The sequence below is a fragment of the Poecilia latipinna genome, unplaced genomic scaffold (assembly GCF_001443285.1).
Source record: "Poecilia latipinna isolate Pla-1442-1.1 unplaced genomic scaffold, P_latipinna-1.0 Scaffold567, whole genome shotgun sequence".
NCBI lineage: Eukaryota > Metazoa > Chordata > Actinopteri > Cyprinodontiformes > Poeciliidae > Poecilia > Poecilia latipinna.
In genome coordinates, this window is record NW_015113183.1 from 201,830 (window position 1) to 225,638 (window position 23,809).

Sequence of the window (23,809 nt, forward strand, 5' to 3'; positions counted from 1 at the left end):
TGTTGACTGCTTGAGGATTGCTTGTAATGAAATTCATCTTAATCTAATCTCAGAATCTAAAACTAATTTCAACTTTGTATGTTTTTTAATTAAACTGTTGTGTTGACAATTTGAAGAAATTAAATAAAATTCTAAAAAATGTGAATATTATGTAACTTTTCTGTCCATTTTGAACTAAATCATACAATAATTTATGAATGCAGAGAAACATTAAAGTTAATGTAACTTTAAGCATTCTTTCTGTAATAATACAACATAATTTGGGATCACTGAGAAATATTATTTTAATGTTAAAGTCGTGTTAAGATTCAGTTACAGTCCAGATTGTTTTCATATCAGTTTGTTTTATCTGTTAGTTTTGCTTGGATGAAATCGGTTTTAGTTTAGTTTTCCACACTAAAGCAGGAATTAAAAAAATAAGCTCTGTTATGTAATATAAAACTACTTTCTTGCATATGATTACTATGCATTTACTTCCATTCCCTTTTATTTGCATTTGTTTGAGTTTAAAGCAATCCGTAAAGTAAAAAGTAAACTCCTATTTGTCATTTTTCAGACTTATATAGTTAAAGGAAGAAATAGTTTCTTCAAATCCTTCAGTATTCACTCCTTTTATGCTGGTTTTAGGAATCTTGCAGCTCATAGACACATGCTTTGATTGATATTTTTATTTCATCAATAACAAAATTGACCCCAGCCATAAAGATGAGGTCTGGCTGTAAAAAGTGCAGCGTTGGTTAAAATGAAATGTCGAATCCCTTCCTCAGATGTTTTCTCTGCTCATTTTCTCCCAGCCAACCTGTCGGACTCGTGGCCCCTGATACTCTGCAGCTTCCTGCCTTTTGTTGAGCGGGAATCGCTCGCGGACACGTGGCTGCTGAACTCTGCACCTGCGTCACGCCGCGTTCCACTCCACGGGTCACGCTGCGCCCGCAGGACACTTTCATCCTGCGGTCAGCCTATTTTCCTTCTCCCCGTGTCTCTGCCTTTCTCATTAGCTTTCTTTCCGCATGTTCTCTCTCTCCGCGCCGCTCCCCCCTCCTCCCCATGTGAGCCCAGCGTTGGGTCGTCATTAGCGCACCGGCTGCGGATGTCGAGGCCCGCAAGGCACCATGCTGTTCCCGCAAAATAAGGCCCTCGCTTCAGAGGAAAGCCTCTCCCTGGAAAAAAAAAAAAATCCCACTGACGGGAAATTATGCCAATTATCTCCCTAGAAGAATAAGAAGAAAAAAACCTCCTCATAAGCAGCCATTCTTTGTCACATCTCATGCAGTTTTTTAAAAGTTTTCTCTCTAATTAGATTCTAATCATTTCTTACTATTGGTGATACAACATTTAAAATAAAATCAATATTGTATTCATCAGAGAAATCGGTTCCAAGTTGTCAGTTTTTAAGTTTTTGTTTTCCAGATTGTGACCTGTTAAAATATTTCATTTAATGGTGAATTTTAACTTAATTTGCCACATTTCCCTGCTGTTTGCAGCCGTTTCTGACTGAACAGATGTAAACGCTTCACTTGCATGAGGAGTTTTTTAGGGACATGAAATGAACTCAAGTCGACCTCAAACACTTAAACTGAATCCAATTTCATGCTTTTCTGCTCATTCTTCCAAATTTACAGAGTGGGATGTGAAGCCTGGAAATGAAATGGAAACATTGTTTAACACATTTTAATATAAAATCTATAAAATAACTAGTGGATTGTGTGGTTCGATGAACTCCTGCGGTTTTTTATTTATTTAATATTATCTTCAAAACAAAACAACAACAAAAACATTCTGCTAAGCCAGCTTAAAATAAACTATGAATATGGAGGTATAAAACTACAGAAACCAGTTTAAAATCTAATTTGAGGTGAGTGCAGGCATGACCGCAGCATAATGCAGCCACTACCGTGTTTTATTGTTGGGGATATTATGAGAAAAACTAACACAAAACAGAGAATAACTGAAGAGGGGAAATTATGTTACAAGCTTTTAAAAAAATCTTTACAAAACAAATAGAACTGTGGTGTGCGTTTGTATTCGGCCCCTTTATTTTGACACCCCTAAATAAAATCCAAATTGTTCACGGTATAAATTCTGTGAAGGTTTTATTTCGGACATAACATCATAAAATCAAAATTTTATGGGTTTTCAAGGTAAACGGACAGAATACAAACGCACAGCAAACTTTTCAAAATCTTAGTTTTTTGCTTTGAGAAATCTGAAAAGTGTGGCATGCTTTTATTATCAACCCATTTACTAGGATACTCCAAAAACTAAGTAACTCAACTGAACACAACAATAATTACATTGTTTGCTTTGATGCATAACGATGTCGTTTTCTCTGGGATTTCTTTAGTTCACTTTTGTGTTATAATGGGGTTTTTTTGTTGTTGTTTTTTTTGCCAAAATTGATTTTTGCAAAAAAAAAAAAAAAATCACTGATGGTGTTTTAGGCAAAGACTCAGGTCATTATTTTAGGAAGCCAACAGTGTTTAGTTTAAAGCATATTGACTTAAAAAATTATATAGAAAGTTTTGACATGAGTAAAGTCTAATTATCAAAACACTTCAATCAGGTTTGACAACTAGAATAGCTCAAGTCTGATTCTTTGGTGGAAATATGCTGCATAAAGTAAAGTTTTCACAAATCTTAACTTGATTTAGAATAAGTTAAAGTAAAATGTTTCTTTTCAGCAGCTAAAGAGTTTTATTCTCGGTTACTTGAGTGAAATATATGTCCACTTGATACAAACGACCATATTACGTCACGTTTGTTTACAAATTGGGAAACGGTGGGAGCTAATAGTCCATTTGTTCTATTTCTTGGTGGGATATTTTGAGCAAAATATGAAAATATTTTTGTTATTTTGGTCATTTGAGTTTCCAAACGATGACGGAAACGGGATTCAGCCTCAAGTCAGAGGAAAAGCTCAGGCCGCAGACCTCACATTATAAAACACATGGTTTATTATCAATATGATAGAAATGAAATCACTGGACAATTAGAAGCATGTCTACCCATCATCATCATCATCATCATCATCATCACCATGACAACAGCTCTATAAGAACAGAAAAACACTGAACGAGTCCGGTCCTCTCCCTCCCCACTGGCTCACAAAGGTCAAATCACACTTAAATAGGTCGACTCCAAAGCAGCTGGCGCACCTATTTGATCAACTTAAATAATTATAAATTAATATTTACACACATAAATTAACGCCGTCCCTCGTTGGAGTCTCGTTAAATACCCAGCCTGTTTCACAGATAGATGCTGCAGCACAAAAAAAAAAAGGATCTCCAAACCCACAACGCTTTTTTTTTTCTTCTGTTTCGGTGTGAAGACAAACACAAGCGCACACACTTTCTCACAGTCTCTCTCTCACACACACTCAGGCACACGGACACGATGTCGTTTGCTTGCAGCATCTCAGTCTCACAGGATGCAGGCGGGGGGAGCAGAATGGATGGAACACAGGAACCACCAGGTCCTCGGGGGGGAATGAGAAGAACGTAACACAGATGAAAAATCCCTCAGTGCGTTCAGACACTGGCCCACGGGTGTCTTCCTCCACGCCAAGCCTCCCCTGTCCTCCACCTCAGCCGTGTGCAGGGTGGCGGCGGCGCTGTAGAAGGTACGAGAAACGGTGTAACGCCTCAGTCAGCGTGTCGGCCTCCCTCCCGCCTCTCCTCCATCACTCCCCCTTTCTGCGCCGGCTTCATTTCCGCTGCTTTTCCTCTTTGTCGCCGGCCTTGCCGCCCGCGTCCCCGTGCCGGCTGTTGGGCGGGTTGTTGAGGAACATCTTGTCGAGTCCTTTGAGAGCCTCGGTGAGGTAGTTCTGCAGGGCGGTGAGCGCGGCGCAGATGGCGGGCGAGCCGAAGCCGTGTGTGATGAAGGAGAAGTGGGATAGGCAGCTCTGGATGCCGGGTTCCAGGATGGGGGTCGGCCTGGAGTTCCCCAGCGGAGTCCTGTCCTGGGCCAGCAGGTCCGTGAACTCCTTACACAGCTGTCTGCCGGGGGAAGACACAGGGAAATCTGGTCAGTTTCTCCAAAATATGGCTCTACTTGCTGTCATTAGTGCCTGTTGTACTTCCTTGAACAGGTTAGATCAGATCTACGGTCTATTCAAAACATGTTCATTACATTTTGTGCACAAAATCATTCTTACATAATGAGATTTGTCACTTTAAATTCAAATAAGCTGCTGGCCGCGCTCTTTAACTTAAGGTTTACGCTTCCACGTGAAAACAGCTGCAAACAGACGCACAATGACACAACCATACATCTTTGAAAAGCAGAAGTGGAGCCTCCTGCACAACCAACGAGAACGCAGCAAGAGGTTTCTGGATGGTAAGTCAACAACAAAACTCTTGTCTTTTTCCAGCAGCCATTGTACAGTGAGTACAGTGGTTAAGCCAGCTGACTAAAAGTGCTGGAGCTAAAGCTTAGGTTGCTGGGTAACGGGCAGAACTTTGCTCAGGTTGCTAGGTAACGGGGCAGTACCTGCTGGTTTGTGACGTTGCATTCTGGAAGTTTTGGAAACTGCTCATTTTCCAGACACCAAAAAACATGAAGTTATTGCCAAAAAATAACTCGGTGTTTTTTTTTTTTGGCTTAGGTTGTTTTTAGAAGCAGTTGAGACCCAATGGAAGTTCAAGAACACACAAAATGTGAATTTTGCATAATAAGTCCCCTTTAAATAGGAACTATGTCAGTTTTATGTGTCTCATTTTGCTGTTTTATAGGTGAAAACAGAGAATTTTTATTCTCAATTAGTTTATTTTCTTAAAGGTTACAAACAACAAATAAACCCTTTCTAAACTTTTCCCACTTTGTCACATTCAGCCACAAACTTCAAATGGTTTCACTGGGATTTTAAGTGATGGACCAGTACAAATTGTGGAGTGGAAGGAAAAGTCATGTTTTTTTGTTTTGTTTTGTTTTTTCAAATAAAGATTGACGTGTTAATAAATATCTTTTGGTAAAGAAACATATTCCTCTAGAGTTTCCCTACGTTTTGCACCATTCATTTCATTTTATTTATTATGAAATATGAAGCATAATTGCTAAAAGGAAGGAAATGTTTTACACTTCTCATGTCTGTTCTGCCTCTTTACTCTGATCCTTGTAAATAAAGTCAAATGTACATTTAAATCTGATAAATTAAATGTTCTCCTGTTTATTAATCACAGTATAAATAAATGTAACTCTTCTAGAAATATGGATTTTATTTTAAGGTACCAGAGTAAAGGGGATATGATAGAAATCCCTCCAGTTTTCAGAGATTTATTGGTTTAACTATGCACCGTTTTCCTTTAGTTTATCACATGAAATTTCAGTGAAATATGTGCCAGTTTTCAGTTGTAAAGTGAGAAAATGTAGTTTAAATAGTTTTGTGAGATGAGTTAAAGGTTTATTCACCGTTTCCATGAGAATCACGACTGACACAAAACGCAGGCGCCCTTAATTACCACTCAGGCAGAATGGGCAGCGTCCTCCAGAGCCTGAGATTTCCTCCAGGCCCCCAAATGTTGGAGCCCCATAATTTGATCTGAATGTGATTACTGTCATTTTTTGTGGGAGATTTGAATAATGCTGCACTTAAACCATTTCACAGCTGACTGGGTTCAGTTTGGAAACGCAGCGATCGCTGGTGTTCGGATCCGAGTTAAGCAACCAAAACGATGAAACCAAACGGCACCGAGACGCTTAGTGGATAAAATGTTTGGAGGAATTAGTGAAGATATGCAGCGTCACAGAAGTCACATGTTGTAGAATCAGAATATTTATGTTTAAAAATGAACTTCATGAAGATTCTTAGGTTTGCCTGAAGTTTGGAACTGTACAAACTCCATGAATGTTTAAGTTTTCTTCAAATGCGAATATAGATCATATTTCTAGTTCAGTTTAGTTTCACAGATCAGAAAACAAGATGAATTTTATTGTCATCAGCTTCACAAACATTCATAACTGTCCCCTAAATCACGATTCTTTAGGGATATCTCAGGACATCCAGTCATCGTCATTATTTACAGAAACAATATTTTAAAAATCAAACCTTTATGCGCTTTTCACAATTAGGTTAAACAAAGTTATTAAGAGTCAGACTTTGTTTGCCAAACTTAATCATCTCTGACAACTTTTAATTTCAGCATCAGCAAAATTTTCTGATTGCCTTCAAAGTTTCACTTTTCAGCTATTTGACACATTTGGACAGAAATCTGTTTCTCTTTTCAAGAAAAGGAAGCTAACGCTAACTGAGCTTCGTTCACGAATTTAAAACAATTTGTTGCATTAAAGTGTTTCTCAACAACATAGGGGGAAACTGACGAATAAAAATTATTTCCTTTATGCTATTCGGCCAGATTTAATTGAAAGTTGCTGTTGAATTTCTTCGACAACATAAACGATTTTCAATTAGACATTTTTAAATTCTCGTTTCATTTCTACAGAGGATGAAAGTCTTTACACCTCACTTTCATTTCTAACTAAAATTTAAATTTTACAGCAACAGTGAAATAACCAGAAAAAATACCACAATAAGTAATAAAAAATAAGTGGAATCTGACAATTTGTCTGTCAAACTGTGTTTTTAGGTAAAAGAATAGTTTAAAAATTCTGATATTCATATTTAACTTGTTCATAATCATTCAGGGTTAATGTTAAGTCTATTTATTAAATTTATTTGCTATTTATTTTTTTGATTAAGGAAATTCCACATTTCTACATTTCATTTTAATTTCCTGCAGGTGAAGAACCAAATATTTTATCATCAGACTGCATTTAACTATAAAATATCTTAATTACATGAATTATGTAATTAATATAATTTGACTTTATTTTGTTGTAATTTTGAGAGGATTGATCTGGACTCGGTTCTGAAACTGAACACATGACTGGACCGTATTTGACCTGAACTGAACCAAACTGGATACGACTAAAAAAACAGACTTTGTATTTGTTGTGGATTAAAGCTATTTAAATAAAAACTAATAACTGAATTCAGTTTTGTATTGGCGTGATGGATTGAAGCTCACTTTTTACGTTACAGTGAAATAAAATCACCTTTTCACCTCATTCTGCTTATTACTTTTCTTTGGTTGAGGCCCACATTTCATATTCAGGAGATCTTCTTACTGTTGCAGGTTCATGCTCAGACTCACACACACAGACACACACACACAGAGTCAGGCTGGAGGTGGCCTAAGGGTAGAGCTAAATGAGTGACAGGCTGTGCAGGCCGAGCCCAGCTGGGGTTAGGGGAGTAGGAGAGGAGAAGCCGTAACCCGGGGCAACACTCAGGGCTCTCGCTGTTGTTTTCTGACGACTTGAAACACTCCACTGCTAAATAATGAATTTCTAACAGGCAGCACCAACACACACTGTTGGAACAGGTCTGAATCTGGGCATCAAACATCCACCACCAAACAACCACCGTGCAGGCAGTTCTGCAGAAACACACACACACACACAGGCAGATGGTTTATCCAGTGCAAGCCTGCAGACAGCGCTATTTATGCAAGCCAAAAATATAAGAAAGGGTCTTTGTTTGGTGATTTGAAGTTTTTAAATTTGGAAACCTTGAAAGAAAATATGGAAAATATCTGTTGCATATGCAGTTTATAATTTCTGCCACAATACTATTGAATAAAAATGTGCCAAAAACAAACAAAAAACGGTTAGGTTTTCCTAAAAATGCCAAAACAATGAAGTTCGGACACGTTGCTCCAAACAAATAATGTAAAGCTGCCTGATGTAAGTGGATTCCTGTCAGATAAAGACATGCAGTTTTACTGTAATAAGGTCAAGTCTAACGAAAAACAGTTGAAGGCATACATTTTTCATTTTACCTTTAGTTTGCCTGATTCTACTAATTTCTCTAACATGCTTCAACCAAATTAAATGTTTAGACTGATATTATTACAGGTTTAATCCACTTTGAGCCCAAAAGGTTTTATTAGTAAAATCTGCTTTCCAAATGTTACCACAAAAGAAAATCTATTATATATGCAGTTGCACCAAAAACAGATTAAATTTCCTTAAAAATGCCAGAACAAATGAAGTTCACACACATTTATCCAAAGACGAGGAGTTAAAGTTCAGTACGTTTAAAAATGTTTGATTGTAGCAGCTGGATTCCAATCAGATAAAGACATATTTTTGCTTTAATAAGGTCGAGTTTAATAAAAGCGAAAAAGGCATACCTATTTCATTTTATCTTTAGTTTGCCTGATTTTAATACACACTTCTATTCATTTCCAACATGCTCCAACCAAATTAAACTTTTAGAATGGCATTTGTCCTCATAATTGCAGGTTTAATCCACATTAAGCCCAAAAGGTTTTATTAGTGAGATCCGCTTTCCAAATGTCACCAAAATGTTAATTGGTAGATCAGGCTTCTGAAGAGACACCAAACATCTGAGTTTTGCACAGGCTGGGCTTTTGGGCCCACGCAGGTAATACGAGTCAGAACCGTTTTAACATGTAATATGATCCTCAGCCAATAAATGCACCGCGTAATGTGCTGCTTTCTGTAAACGTAATGCGACTCAGAAAGAAATATCGACATTTCTGAGCTCTCAAAATTAAATTCCTGCATTTTAAAACCTTAAATTTAAACGTTGTTCAAAGAAATGTTGAAACCAAAACGCCTGTTTTGAAGGTTGAGGTGGAGTGAAAATAAAGGGCCAGTCCGTGGGACTCACTTTGTGGCCAGCAGCATGTTTTTCCGCGTGTGCAGCTCGTTGGGGTCCGCATGTTGCCGGTTCAGGTACTCGCTCACAGCTTTCGTGGGAAACTCCGTCTCGCAGATGTAGCCGAAATCCCGGGCCAGGTGCACCGCCTCACCTGCGGGGAACAGCGGTTAGCGTACGCACCAACAACACAAACACGCACTCTGGATCTAAAATAGTGCAAAAACTAACATTAAACTTCGGGATTTTTTTAAATAATGTAATTCATAGGAACTCAATCACTGATTAAAAACTCAGGTTGTTATATTTTTTGGACACGTTTTCAAGCGACATATTGAGCAGGATTTTGCAGTTTAAAGTGAAAGTTCAAGTCAACAACTTTGACCTGTGAAAAATGCGAAGCTTCTCTTGTCCAAGTTGAAGGAACACAAGCTAATTAGATAACACTAATTATTTTTTTAAAATTGTTTATTTTTCATGCAACTGGACGCCCTTATTTTTGGGAGCATCTGGTGATTTTGCACTGATTATTGCAGAGTTTTGTTGGATTTTTAGGTGTACATGTTACAGTTTTTTAAAGGAAAATAGACAGCAGTGTCGCAGTCACCTTCTACAAGAGATGTTAGTAACGTGACGTTGGCCGCTTTACGTCTCCCAGCTGGAAGATTCAATCCGATCTTCTCCAGCTTTTCTCTTAGGCATTTGCCACCGTTTTTAGACTTTGCTCTGGAGGGAGAGAAAAAATAAGAATTCAATAAAACGTAAAAAGTAAAAACTAACATGGAATAGCGGAGTTTGTACCTTCTCAGCACGCCTCCTAGCAGAGAGGCGTTGAGGCACTCAGGTGGAGACAGCCTCCTCTGCACCTCCCCTACGGTCACTTTGTACTTGGAGGTGGAGCTGAGCAGCGACAGGCGGCCCGGTACCGAGCAGAACACCTCATTAATGTTGACGGTGACTCCGCCGATCAGGCCGTCCTTGCCGAGCATCAGGGAGCCCACGTTCTTGGGGGGCATGGGGACTGAAAGAGGACGGTGACACGGAGTTACAACACGTATGTGACAGTTTAACACGCTTTAAATGTCTTATTATTGTTTTTTAGCGTTTCCAGTGAGGCCGCGCGCGCTCAGCAGGCGGTTTGGCCTAATGAAGCGCCCACGTGCCGGGCATTTGCTGTTATTTAATGTCGCGCGACATTCTCATTATAGTATTATCGATTGTTGATTGGCTCGCGTTCTCAGATCGCATTAACCACCTCCCAGTTTCCTCTCCACGGCCAGTTTGCCACCGGAAGCCCCTCCGCCCTGTTAATGGCGTCAAGCATCCAACCAACCAAGCGGACAACCGTCGTCCGGATCCGTGAAGCGGCCGGGGCAATGGAGCTTTTTCTTGTCTTTCTTCCTTTCTTTCCCCTCCTGATGGCTCCACGGGGGATAATACCGCAGATTAGCTCTAAACGAGCTCACGAGATCTCCGTGAGCGGTGCCATTTATTACATCAGCGGCTTAAATGCCCCGCGGGGAGCTCAGTCACTCAACATCCCGTAACTAAATCACCGCACATCATCGCTGCAGCCTGTCAGCAACACACTGCCTGCCAGTCAATATACCGGGGGTCGTTAACTCGGCTCCAAACTGCTCAGCGTGGACTGGGGGGCCACCGTGGCCCTCAGGAGCCAAAATACAGCCACGCTAAAACTAATCGGAACACAAAGCATTCTGCAGAAACCTCCGAGTCTTACACAAAAAACGAAAGAAGAACAATAATCGAAAACATAACAAACATGGTGTAAAATAGCAACGCATTGCTTAAATTAAACTATATAGTCAACTTACAAATATTAATTTTACAGTTCACACAGATATTTAGATAAATAGTATGGAAGCAATGCTTTCCTGCAATGGAATGAAAAATAGAAAACAGAGCGCGTACCTTTCTTAATTACCGATTGATCCAGGATATTGGTTCCGTTGGCGTCTTCGATGGTCTGTTAGAACCGAGATAAATACAAACCATTACAGCCTGTTTCATACAGAATTACTCACGATTTAATAACTAAACAGTCAAGCTCTGCTTAGCTGGAGGGAGAAAAGAAAACAATCCATCAGCCGCACCGAGTGGAAGAGACTTTTATATTCAGACCGGATTTATTAAATAAATCAAGTTTATTTGTGTTTCACGTCTCAGCAACGAGGCAGTTTAAGGTGCTTTACGTCATAAAAACTTTTAAAAATTGATAAAACCAAATTTTATTATGAAAATCTGCAAGAAAGTATTACCAAACTGGATTCAAACATTTTAATTTAAGGGATTTTGGGTTTTCAGTGAGTTGTTGTCATAAAAAAATGTCTTGAGTATTCAAAATAAAATCAATAAATTAAAGAATAAATGCTTGGAAATACAGTTCCATAATTTTGTTAACATATAAGAAAACATGAAAGCGTGGAGGGAACTGGGTGGTGAAATGACAAACAGCTCATGATGGCTTCGCCCTGGGGGGAAACGAAATCCTGCACAGCTGAGCATGAAGCCAGTTTCTCACAAGACCTTAAAAATAAGACAAAATAAAAGGAAAATAACCTGAAATAAAACTCTAAATAAATGAAATAACAAAAATAAAAGTAATGGCATATTTATTCTGCAGTGGTCAGAAAAGAAGCAGAAATTTGTTATTTTTGATGTCCAACATCACTAATAGCCCACGTTTTAAGTTCTTGATATATTTTACTGGTTATTTCTTAATTTGGTGAATTTAGAAAAATAATCTCATCTGTTAGATTTGTGTTGTGCGCTCTAACGCAAGAAGCCAGTTTTACGCACGTATCCGAATCTTTCTCTTTTGGAAACAAGCAGCCTGGAGATGGTTTATTTTAGCTGCGGGCCTTTTGCGGGTCAGACTGCAGCTGAGAGCGTCCAGCCCTGAGGGAGCCGCTCTCACTTCAGCCACCTTAACCCGCAAAGATGCGCGAAATATGCGGGGCTTAAGAGGAAGAAAACACCAGGAACAACCGCCTCATCTCGGTTTGTATTTGGTTGTTTAAAAATAAGACCGTTGTTATCCGCATTCATAAGGATTTTGTGATGAAAAAAAAAGAAAATAGCAGCTTTCAAAATAAAGAATGAAATGTTTAAACAGCTGAAATACAAAAAAAAAATGTTTATCTTCTCGTCAACACGGCGGGATGTCCAGGTTCTGTAAATCTGAACATTCAGTTTTCTTCGTCTCACCTGAACGTCCTCCATGCCGTGCAGGCCGTGCAGCAGTCCGTCTCCCATGCCGGGCTCCAGTCCCGGATGTGCGGAGTGCAGCAGCACGTCAGGCCGCCGCACGCCGCCGTAATCCCGCCGTGGGTCCAGCCCGGAAAGCTGCGGCAGAGATGCCCGAGGCTGCGCCAGCAGAGCCGAGCTCTCCATCCGGTCCCCGGCGGCGTCCTGCCGCTGACGCGCGCCCCATGCGCCCTGCTGGCTCTGATGGAGCGAGTTCAGGGAGTACGGGTCGCTGACGTGGGAGTACGGGTCCTGGCTCTGGTAGTGAGCGAGCGGCTGGTATGGCGGAGGGAAGTATGGCGGCTGGAAGTCCGAGGAAGGCGCATGAGACAGCGGCGGCGCGCTGGAGTAAGGTCCGGCGTGCGACACCGAGCCCAGCTGGGACAGGCGCGAACTGTGGCTTGAGACACCGTCATGCCGGTCCTTTAACAACGTGCATAAAACAAACATTAAAAAGTTACACTTTGTTAGAGGACACACGTTTCAAAGCACTGAAATCATCTTAAAACATGACGCTCCCGGACAAAAACACACGAAAAAGCCTGAAGCGGAACTGTTAACACCTGGTTTACAAACCTTCCAGTGTGGAGGAAAACTCACCCCAGTGGAGTAGGGATGAACTAACATCTGTAACGTGTGCTGGCAGCCGATGCACGATCAGAGTGAAATAACACAAACCAGGACGTGTTCGGTCGGAGGAAGACAAACAAACTCATTCCAGGTGAAAGCCGAAGCCTGAGTGTCTGCAGGCAGGCCACGCAGAACCGTCCTGCGCCCGGAGCTGCCGCCGCTCTGAGTGACTGTGAGCGCCGCGCTCCCGCCTCTACCCCCGGTGCTCGGTGTAATTGTTATTCATGACTGAGACTTACAGGAATATTAATGCGCGCCGTGGCAGGGGACTGGCGACACATGGAGCGTGAAGCCGTCCGCGCAGCCGTGAGTGACGTTGAAATCCCGTGGAGAGCCGAGAGGAGACAGAAGAGAGGAGTCGCTCTCGGAGGAGAAAGTGGGGATTTCCCCTCGGACTATTGGCACTTCGGGGACAAATCTGACGCAGTTAAGCACGTCTTCTCGCACCAGGAGACATTATTGCGCCAATAATTTCAGCGTAAACATTTTGGACAACGAAAGTCAGACATAATTCACGCTGTTTAGGATTTCTCACCCGAATTTCACCCCGAATGTCAAACAACCAATTTATAAATCTAAATCTGACTTCCAGATGCATTCCTTTCTTCCTTTCTTTTGTTTTCCTTCTTGCAAACCCTAGACCCGGCGTGGCGCGTGAATGGTGTCACGAGTTTAAAGAAGCGATTAAAGTTGATGTCGCGGGGCTTCGCGGCCGCTCTTTGCCCTTTTTGGATGACTTGTTTAACAACATTCCGTCCTCCCTTCCCCACGCACCGTGGGAGAAAAGACATGTGCTGCACGAGACAAGGGCTTCCCACCGGGCTCGAGGCTGCAGTGGGCCTCGCGCGCATTGTGCTCCAGTCCATTCAGCTCGAGCCGGTTCAAGCATTTCTCCCCCAGCGCGCGCTGCGTAAATCTCCTCCTTATATCTCCGTTTCTGCTCCTTTTTGTCACATTGTTTTAAAAATAAAAAAGCGAATTTTTGCTTTTGGATGAAAGTCAAAAATATTTGCATGTTTTTACAAACTTACACCCTGCGCTGCTTCAAATTAGATCTACTTTCCAGCAAAATTCCAAACCTTAATTTAAACATTTTATTTGTATTTCTACATTTTTGGCTTTTCAGCACCACTTTTAATCACCCTGAAGTTTTTAATTTCAGTCTGAAATCGTTTTTGATGTTACTAACCAGTGATTAGCTGTAAAAGATTGAAAAAGAAAATACAAACGCTAAAGATATTGCGAACTACATCCCATATAAAACAAAAAGCAAATACTTTAAATATTCCAACAACTGAAAAAATTTCACGTCCTAATTTTACAGCATTAAAAAAATCCCACGCAGGCCTAAAACCTGTCAGAAAAACACTTTAGTTGCACAATTTTTTTGTTTGTTTTTTTTTTTTTTTAGCATTTTTCTAATCAGTCCGCCAAGCTCCCAACGTCACAAACAGCTGGATGGAAACGTTACCTCGTAAATATCTTCATACTTGACATTCTCAACTAGTTTCCACAGCATGGTCGCTTCTCCGGTGTCGGTAAACCGAATGCAGCCAAGTGAGGAAGGGACGTCTCAACTCTCGTTCTCTCTCCTCCCTCCCGCCCTTCTCCTCTTCCTCCCTCCGCCCTCCGTAATAATGTCAGGCAGCCGGGCGGGCTTTGTGAATGGGGAACCCCTGGAAGGACTTCAGCTCTGTGAGACGGAGCTACAGGGCGTTCTGACAGCAGCGGGGTGCGTTTGTGTTTGAGCAGCGAAGAACTGCAGAGGATGCATGTTTTATTTAGCGGCGCATGTCTGCGATGCACCGCCAGCTCACGGAGAAAGAGAAATCTGTTTGCTGTATTTCTGTAACATTATGACTTAGAGAATTGGAATGAGTTTGAGATTTTCTGGAGAGAGTAGATTGATTGAAACAACTGAATAATTCAATAAATAATTATCCCCATATCATCTTATCACCGTCTTAACATCCCGAAAATAGCTCCTGGTGATTATCGTATTGTTTATCACTTATCGTGATAATATTCTTTACATGAGAAGAGTTTTGATTTATCGTTGCCAAGATAAAGTCCAAATATTAATGTTTAAACTATTGTCTGAATTGATAGTTTTACCATTTTCTCCACTGTCTGTTCAATGAAAGCATCAAAAAATACCAAAAATATTGAAAACACATTTAAAATGTGCAGCTTGGTGATACAAATCACACATATCTATGTAACTGGCATCCTAAAAAAGCGTTTTACAAATGGAAATGTTTTTAAAGAGCAGAATTTGTGTTTGTCGGGCTATAATTGCTGACACATAAGATGCATTTTCAGTATAAACATGCAAAAAAACCTTTGCTAATGTTGAAAAAACACAATTTTGTAGTTGCGATGTCTCCATTAAATAAGAAATTAAATTAAAATCACACCTGAATAAGTTTCTAAAAAACACAATCCGCCATTATCCTCCATCTACTTCCTTTCGTCCCTTCTTCATGGTTTGCGCCAGTAGTAACATCCGGTTGTGGATCACATGACCAATGTCATCGCAGTTTTGCAAAAATAATCCAATACTGTTACAGCCAAAAAAAAAAAAAGAAAAGAAAAAAATCTTGCGCCAAAACGTTTTATTGCAAAACAAGAGTTTTTTTTTCAAAAATTTATTTTCGAAATGTCAAATTGCGCAGTTATAGTCCGTGGAAATGCAGCTATTGTCACATACAGACACAAAAAAGATCAAACGAATCGTTTTTATCATCACATCAAAACTTTAAGTCGTATCGCCCAATCACTCTAGGTCATAGAGTTGTGAGAAAGTAACTCAACTTTTACTTGCCATCTTTGTGTAAAAATAAAATTAGTTTGATGATATGAAGCATTTAACATGTAACAAAAATCAAAAATAGAAGAAAGAAGCAATAAATAAATAGCTTTCACAACAGTGGGTGTTAAACATGCAACATCGGGTCAGACATATTTACTGCAGCGGCAGCTCAAGGTTTGCGGAGTAGAATTTCTTCTTGGACTCCTTTGGTCCATGTTGAGACATTTTTAACCCATTTTTTTTACAGTGCAATCTAATGCAACAACAATGAATTAAATTGATTGCACAAACTTTGTTTTGATTCACAGTCACATTATTTATTGAATAAATATAACTTGGGACACAAAAAGATGCAAAATACGCACAGATACTTCATTTCAAAGTTGAATTTAAATATGTGTGTTTAAGCTGCTTAGTTAAAATAGGATTTTTGCATAAAAAGTTTTGACACAAGTAGATAAAATGACTACATTTTAATCAGAAAATTCAATCTTTGAAGGTTTTCTGCACGTCTGCAACTGCATTTGCAAACCGTGCAAATGTATTTTGTATTTGCAAACCTGTTTGAGTGGATTCCAGCGCTTTGTGACCGCCAGGCCAGCAGAGGGCAGCATCTGTAAAGTCTGCTTAAAATTCCTCCTACCTCTTTACTGAACTTTCTGATTATTTTTATTAATATTTTCCATTATTTGGATATGTGAAGTGCCCAATTTTCTTCCCTGTTAATTCCGTTTATTCTCCAGGTTGACATTTCTGATATGTTTTGAAAAAGAAAATGTATTCAAGTAAATTTTTGTACTCTGTATGAATGTTATTTATTTAAAAATAGCACATTGCATTGTTATTATGGAAAAAAACAAAACAAATAACAAGTCATGTAGGTCAAAGCTTACAGAGCAGCTTAAGAAAACCAGCAAGATTCACAGCTTTGTAGAGCCGCCCCCTGCTGGCCATGAGGCCACAGGACAGCTAGGTAAATTCAGCAAAAGTTGTGTTAGCAGAGTGATAAGTTAAAGCTAATTTAAAAATGTGCTGCATTTGTCTGAGTGGGGAGATCTAATAGCATTTAATCTATTTAAATGCTATTAGTTCTTTTGTAATGACATTTAATCTGTCGCGAAAAATGTTTGAGAAACAAATGATCTTTCTAAGCATAGTATAATGAAATAGAGCAGTTGTTCTAATGTAAATAAGTTGTTGATTCAGAAATAGTGAATTAATCTAATTAAATATAGTTCATTTTGTCTTCTGCTTCAGAAATTAATGTCTGATTACTTCCTTGTAATCTTATTTTCTCAGCATAAAGAAGGGTTTTTAAATACTTTTGAAACTGAACTAAATTGAACTAAATAAACTCAAAAGTACATTTCTTAAATGATATTTTAATATACCAAGTGGTATTTATATCATAAATGATGTAGGTTACAGCTCCTTTAAAGAATTATCTTGAAGTGCATCCAGGTCCTGTTGTGTTTTGTAGATCTTCCAACCTTTCACTTTAAATGAAATGTGTCCCACCACATATCTGTTTGCTGTTCCTCACCTCTTGTGCTTGTTCTCTATCTCACTTAATTTAAAATCAACACAGGGACATGTTTGTGATTCTTTTTAAAACACTGCAATAAATAAATAAAACTTAAAATTGACCATTTTTACCTATTTTACTTGGGGATAAAATTGTTTATTATTAAAATATTAGATGTTAATTGTGAAAATAGTAAATCCTGCATCAATTAGATTTTCTGTTAAGATGAAATAATAAAATAAAATATGCATATCATGAGTCTGTTTGTGTGATATTATGAAAGGGGAAAAAAATGTGCGTTGATAAATGGACGTTTTTCTAAAAAACGTTAAGTAATATTTTAAAAAAGATTAAATGAACGTTTCTCTAAACCAAATCTGATGTAAATAATTTGTTTTTAATTCCTCTTCAGCTTCCTGCTCATGACCACAGAGGAAGAACTGAAACGGTTCAGTTTTACTGCTGCGAGTCTCTGAGGGTTTGCCCAAATGTGTGCGAGCTGCGCCCTCTAGTGGTACTAAAAGACACGTGCAGTTCCGACTAAGACCAGTAAAAGGCTCATTGTTGGAGAATCGGTGTTATTGCGCCGCAACGTCTGAGTTAGAAGAGACATTTCAACATAAAGAGACTCTGTTTAGTTGCTTTCTTACACATTTTGCACATTTTAGTACATTTTATACTGGATGTGTTGATTACCAACGTTCAGCAGATTTTATTTATTTATTTAAATGTAATTTCTGGATGCCATTTTCTCCTCTAATGAGCTTTTATGTAAGGAGTTTTGGTCATACTACTTTGAATCTCGTTTAGTTTTGAGGATATGATAAGACAAACTAATGTTTAATGATTAAAAATACATAAAAAGAAAGAAAGAAAACCAAACTAATGATATGAAGCATGAATGTTTAAGAAGCGCGGCTGTTCCCATGTTTTCTGCAATGACCCACTGCCAAAGATCCACCCATCCTCCTCCCTGTGTGTGTCTGTCTCTCTCTCTCTCTCCCTCTCTCTCTCTCACACGCACGCACATGGCAGGACATATGACTGTCAGCAGTAGCAGATGTCCTGACAGTCTGGAAGTCTGGAGGCAGAGTTGTGGATCTTGTCCTGAAGGGCCTTGACACGCGATGTATCAGCATACATTACACACACGCCGCACTAATATTCACAATCTGGTTGCTTTTGCAGCAAATGAGCTGCAGTTTAGAGCTTCCTTTTCTTTACAAACGCAGCTTTGTTTGCTGTGGTTCTTAGTTTTGAACCTTTAAATTCTCTCCTGGTTCCTGTACTGGTGAACTCTTTGCATCCTTTCTGCATAAAGTTAAAGCCAAACCTTGTTTTATAATTATATGAATGATATTTGCATAGAACTATGAAATAATTTGTGGAAACAAATGTATTTAGTGGTAATCGATGCAAAATCATAGTAAAAGAAACTTTTTTACTGCAAATCTTTAATCCAAAGGCTTATTTCCTGCCATGTTGAATCAATCATTTATATTATGTGTTACTAGAACAGCACAATCTGTTTTTATATATCTACAGCTCTAATGAAGAGCCCACTGAAAACCTCCAGGTTATTCCACTAAATATTGATTTCTGAGTTAAAACATTAGTATTGTTGTTTCTAAATGAATATAAATTTGTTTTCTTTGCATTATTTGAGCTCTGAATGCTCTGCATCTTTTCTTATTTTGACCATTTCTCATTTTCTACAAATAAATACAACATTTCGGCATGTAATTTCAGAGACATGTTGTCAGTAGTTCATATAATAAGACAACAATGTTCATGTTACTCAAACATAAACCAATAAACAGTAAAATCAGAGAAACTGATAAGTTATCTCTTAATTTTTTACAAAGCTATAAAGGTTAAAAATATATTTATATATATTTAGACAGAAAAATGCTGATTTTAGTACAAATTATTTATTCTGCCGTTTTTTTATGCGTTTACTTTATTTACCTACACATTTAGCATTTGTATATATGTATTTATAGTCAAACTTATAATGTTTCTGTATTTTTTCCACAACATTTAATTGCGAAATTCACTGTTGTGTCTTTGACAATAAAGTAATTCTGTTTTCTAATTTAAATGCAACATTTTAACCCCCCACATTTGTATTGCAGTTAGGTACATTGGCCACTAGATGGCAATAACACCCCACAAAACCGAACATCCGCAAAGCTGACAATGTGGATTTATTGACTCTTTTTCCCATTTCCGTCAATGTCAGAGAATATTTTAATGGTCTTCACTTCAGCCACAGTTATTTTTAATATGATTTGAAATAGAAAGAAACAAAATCTTTAATAACTTTGCTGTTTATCCAAGTAAATATACCTGCTGTACGTTAATGTCTCTATACATCTGACCGCCTGGAAACATATCATCCGAGCTGAAGCTGCTGCTTCGCTCCCTATTTGGATTCTTGCAGGTTTTAAATGCAAAAAGCTCTTGAAGTGCGACAGGGAGCGACAAGGACAGTCAGGATGGAAGCGGAGGAGAGAAAAAGCGCCTCGAATGTTCCTGGGACTGAGCGGGATCAGGACAGAGGAGGAAGAGGGTTTTAGCAGAGCGAAGATGAGCAGCAGCGGGGTTACAGCTTCAGAGGAGAGACGCGGCTTTAGAAGTTGGCAGAGTTTGGTGTTCATGGCTGTGGGGCTCAGTCAGCGGGAGTTATCGTCCCTCTGAGACCTCCGGCTGTTTCATTCACCTCCATATAAATGGCAGAACTCTGACATGCCTTTTTTTTTTTTTTAGTTGAAAATGTATATTTTTAGTGTGTGCTCAGCATGGTGAGCCATCCTGAATGTAAAGCCTGCATGGGGGGAAGAATCTGCTCACAAACCAGAGCGAGATTTCATAAAAATGTACAACAGAAGGTGAATAATGGTGGAACTGAAAGTTGCTTTACGTTGTCATAAACCAGCGTTGCATGTTAATGCGATCAATAAAAGCACTCCTGTTGTCAAACTTGCAGATGAATCCCGTCCTCTTCTCAGTTTAAGATGGAAGCTCATCGATTTAATTCTCCAGCTGAATTTACTCCTGTCTATCATTTGCACAACATCTTGCAAACATATCAACACCAAAGCAACGTTTTGTTTCATGAAAATCACTGAATGCTTCTGAGATCAGCACGGAAATGTCCATTTCCCAGTCAAAATGATTCAGTTTTATAAATATTTTAAATTAATTTAAGCTGCAGTATGTAGCTTTCATTAAAAAAATATATATATATATTTTTTTTACATATTTGCAGAAATAAACAAATCAGATCCAGGAGGCGGGACTTAGTGCTGTCAATCACTCTTTTTTTCTCTCTCTACAGGCTATCCTGATATCAATGCTAAAGCTAGTTAGCGTAGCCACTGATAATGACAGATTGTTCCTCCTCTATTAGCACATTTAGCATTGAGTACATGATGTTGATTGACAGCACTAAGACCCGCCTCCTGGCTCTGATTGGTTGTTTTTGATGCAATTGTCAGACGGCAGTAGCAGCTCAGCGAGGAGGAGATCCATCTTTTCACAGATTATCTAACTAATGCTGACGGTTTGAATAAATATGGAACATAAATATTTTTGTAAAAGTTTTTTTTTTTTTTGTAAAAGTAGAGCATTGATTTTTATTCATCTGCTCTCTGCCAGATTTTTTTTGGAGCCATTTTTTGTTGCAAATGCAGCAGCACGTTTTTTCACTCACCGGTTTATTCAGCCAAAAATTACTTTGCTAAATAAATCTGTGGTTCTACTATGTTAAGAAAAGAATGAATGAATGAATGAATGTTTTTTTTACATTAAATTTACATCTTTAACTTTTAATTTGGCTTTTGAGTTACTGACGCCAGCAGATGAATGGCCACTGATTGAAAGATAAAAATATTCAATGCTTTAGGTCCTTTAAACCCTCTTTAGATGCCAAACAGAGTATCTTCATATTATTGTTTCTACCAAAGGTAGTGTCAAAAATGACAAACTAAATATAGATTAAATTAAAACTGACGAGACCAAACATGAACTGAATCTTGAAAAGAAAGTGATTAAAGATGCAGAAAAGTTTCCACATGGTCCTTTAAATCACTGTGGAATAAAACACCAGACATTTCTGAGCTCATTTGCAAAGAATAACAGAAAAAATTGTAAATTCAGAATTCAAATTTAATTTTCCGTCTTATTCCACCTCTTTTGACTCCAAAACTTGACTAAAGTGAGATTTTCCAACAAGTCACTTCCATCCCTAATGATACAAACTTTTATTTTTTTGACATTGTGCATCTTTGTGTTTGCACAGATGCAGGAAGTAAAATATTTTTGTTGAAGTTCATTTTTTTGTCCAGTTTGGTTGGTAATGTGTAATCACGGTGTGTTGATGGTTTTTGCCCTGCAGCACAGAAACATCAACCAGGAATCTTTCAAAACGTAACTTAAGTTTTTAAATCGGTGAACTGCAGAAGGTTTGGGGTTAATATTGTAGAATTTAAAATAATACTTTGCATCTTGTGGAGTAAAAACTGTAAAAATGGCCATTTATGCAGATCTTTTTAAAATAGTTTTTAGGCATTTTGACCTGTTAATCATCCAGTGAATGAAATCCGCAGAATCTGAAGTTTGAAAAGACACAAAATCAACTGGAAACCAGTAAATGTGTTATAAATGTAATGGTTTTCCAGCCCTTTGCAGCTTTAAGGAATATAATCTGCAGATATTTGCAACAATCTGCTGAATAATTCTGGATAATCTTGCAGGAAAAACAGAACTGGTTTCCTCCACCTGAGTCACTTCCTTCCTTCTCCTTCGGTTTTCTCCACCCGAGGCTCCATTTGCACCGATTGTGGGTGACAAATCAGTGCAGACATCAGTGTAAATGCATCCTCTCTGACTGCGTGTGTGTGTGTTTTTCTTCTTGCATTGTGCGGCGAACGTGACCTCCTTTCTAAATGACTGGAATATTAACGAGCAAACAGAAGCGGCGCAGCCCGGATGGAGACGCCAGCAGGCAGCTGCTCTTCCTTCTGTTTTATCATTAGATTTTTGGAGAATCAGAATAAACAGGGAACGTGACAGAAGTCGCTCAAACCGGAGGAAAACACACAGGCGTTTGAAGTTTCCTGTAGGTAGAGCGTTCTGTGGCAACATTAGACGAGAACTCTGGCTTTTCATAATTTTGACACTGTGAACTCGTTTGGATTTCTCACACTCTCTGGCTTTGATCTGCGTGTTTTCGTCTCCGCTCACTCTGTTGCTTCCTGACGTTTTTGCACACACGTGTTTATATATGAAGCGTGTATGTTTGCATGACAGAATCAAACTAAAAAAACAAACTGTAGAACACAACTGTCTTTATTGAACACCAGCATTTTAGAAGGTAGAGATTTAACATTTATATAGTCGAAAGCCTACAAGAAAAGTTATTTAAATATTTATATATATCTGTACAAATGTTCATGAGCGAGTCGGAGAGCTCGTGTCGGCTAAACTTGCAATCTGGATCGTGTACAAAGACAGACATGCACAAAGCAAAGTCACTCTTTTACAAAATGGCTGAGTTGGACCCTTCTCTCTTGCTTTAGATCACTCTCTCTCTTTCTCACACACACACACACACACACATGCGCGCAGACACATTCAGGCCAGACTCACACACACCCCAGTGCAGCCTGCTGAGCTGAGAACGGCGTGCAAAAGTGTTTATACCGCCAACATTCTCACGTTTGCTTAACTTACAACCACAAACTTATATCAACACAACAAAGCACAAATTGGATGGAAAATAAATGTTTCACAGACGAAAAAAAATGTGAAAAATATTCAAAACATAAAAACTTACCAAGTAGTTTTGGTTTAGTTTCTAGTGCAGATATTTTTTGTATACATGAAATGAGACAAAACAACCTTTTAGCAAAAATAAGAGCTTGTTTTAAGTCAATAATATCGATGAAATACTGAAATAATCTGCAAGTGGAGCAGATTATTTCAGATTATTTCCTACATCAGATGTTATTGACTTAAAACAAACTCCTTTATCCCACTGAAGTTTCCTGTAAGTTTTGTTTTATTTCAAGTGTACTAAGATATTTGCACTGGAAACTAAAGTAGATTTTTTGTTTTTGCAGCAGCAGCAGCGAATCTTTGGTGTTGAGTTTCTACCAGCTTTGCATATTTAGCTCTGACTGGTTTTTATTTCCTGTGCCTCCCACAGCATAACACTGCCACCACCATGGTGTTCAGAATGAGGCGCAACACAAACTCATGCAAATTGTCAAGAAAATTATTTTTTTTACGTTTGCTGTGACCTTTTGACTGTTATATTTTCTTAGATTAATGACCTTTGCAGTCATGACACACAGTTTCCGTTTTCTCATAATTATCTGAAAAGATGTTCACTGCATTGTCACATGTGTCACATCTGGCCTGCTGTAGCTTTTTATGTGGCCCTCTAGATTCTACATTAAATGATTAAATGCCATGTTATCAATCAAATCAATGGGTTTTTATCTGCTTACTGCCAAATTATATCAATCAGTCCCTCCAGTTTCTTGAGAATTATCGTGGACATAATTTGGGGGAATCTGTTTACAGGATATAATAAAAAACTAAAATATATGTCTGCTTTCTTTTTTCTTTTTGCAACTATGCTTAACTTTGTCTTTCACATGAAATCCAAATGAAATGTTTCTGCTTGTGGTTGCAACAAGACAAAAAAAGTGAAAAAGTTCAAGCGGAGTAAAAACTTTTGCAAGACGATTCTGACATAAAAACCCTGACTGAGGTTCAAGAGCTGTGCAGGTCAGGAGAGTTCTGCATCCAGACCTGATCTGCTAAAAACGCAGAGAAACAAAATGTAAACATTTGTAATCAATTACTCCTCAAGCGATCTGAA

General features: G+C 38.6%; 1 protein-coding gene and 1 long non-coding RNA gene across 4 annotated transcripts in view; one reads left to right on the plus strand and one right to left on the minus strand.

The window, feature by feature from the left end:
- LOC106953175 (uncharacterized) overlaps window positions 1–23,809 on the plus strand; it is a 73,908-nt gene that overhangs the window by 43,481 nt on the left and 6,618 nt on the right. The window contains exon 3 of one of the 2 annotated variants that reach the window (XR_001426145.1): window positions 17,330–18,482. The exons of the other annotated variant lie outside the window; for it this stretch is intronic. This is a non-coding gene — a long non-coding RNA (uncharacterized LOC106953175). Of the gene's footprint in view, window positions 1–17,329; window positions 18,483–23,809 lie in introns of those variants that run through there. 2 annotated transcript variants of the gene reach the window in all.
- On the minus strand, window positions 2,932–14,314 carry tfap2b (transcription factor AP-2 beta). 2 transcript variants are annotated; one of them, XM_015041751.1, is made up of 7 exons: window positions 14,052–14,314; window positions 11,912–12,373; window positions 10,616–10,670; window positions 9,485–9,704; window positions 9,291–9,409; window positions 8,696–8,837; window positions 2,932–3,998 (listed from the first exon to the last, which is right to left on the minus strand). In XM_015041751.1, the coding sequence occupies exons 1-7, from the start codon at window positions 14,097–14,099 to the stop codon at window positions 3,707–3,709; spliced, it is 1,338 nt and encodes a 445-aa protein (XP_014897237.1). In that variant the 5' UTR covers window positions 14,100–14,314; the 3' UTR covers window positions 2,932–3,706. The 2 variants fall into 2 exon arrangements, with proteins under 2 accessions (XP_014897237.1, XP_014897238.1); XM_015041752.1 differs by lacking the exon at window positions 14,052–14,314 and adding an exon at window positions 12,551–13,976.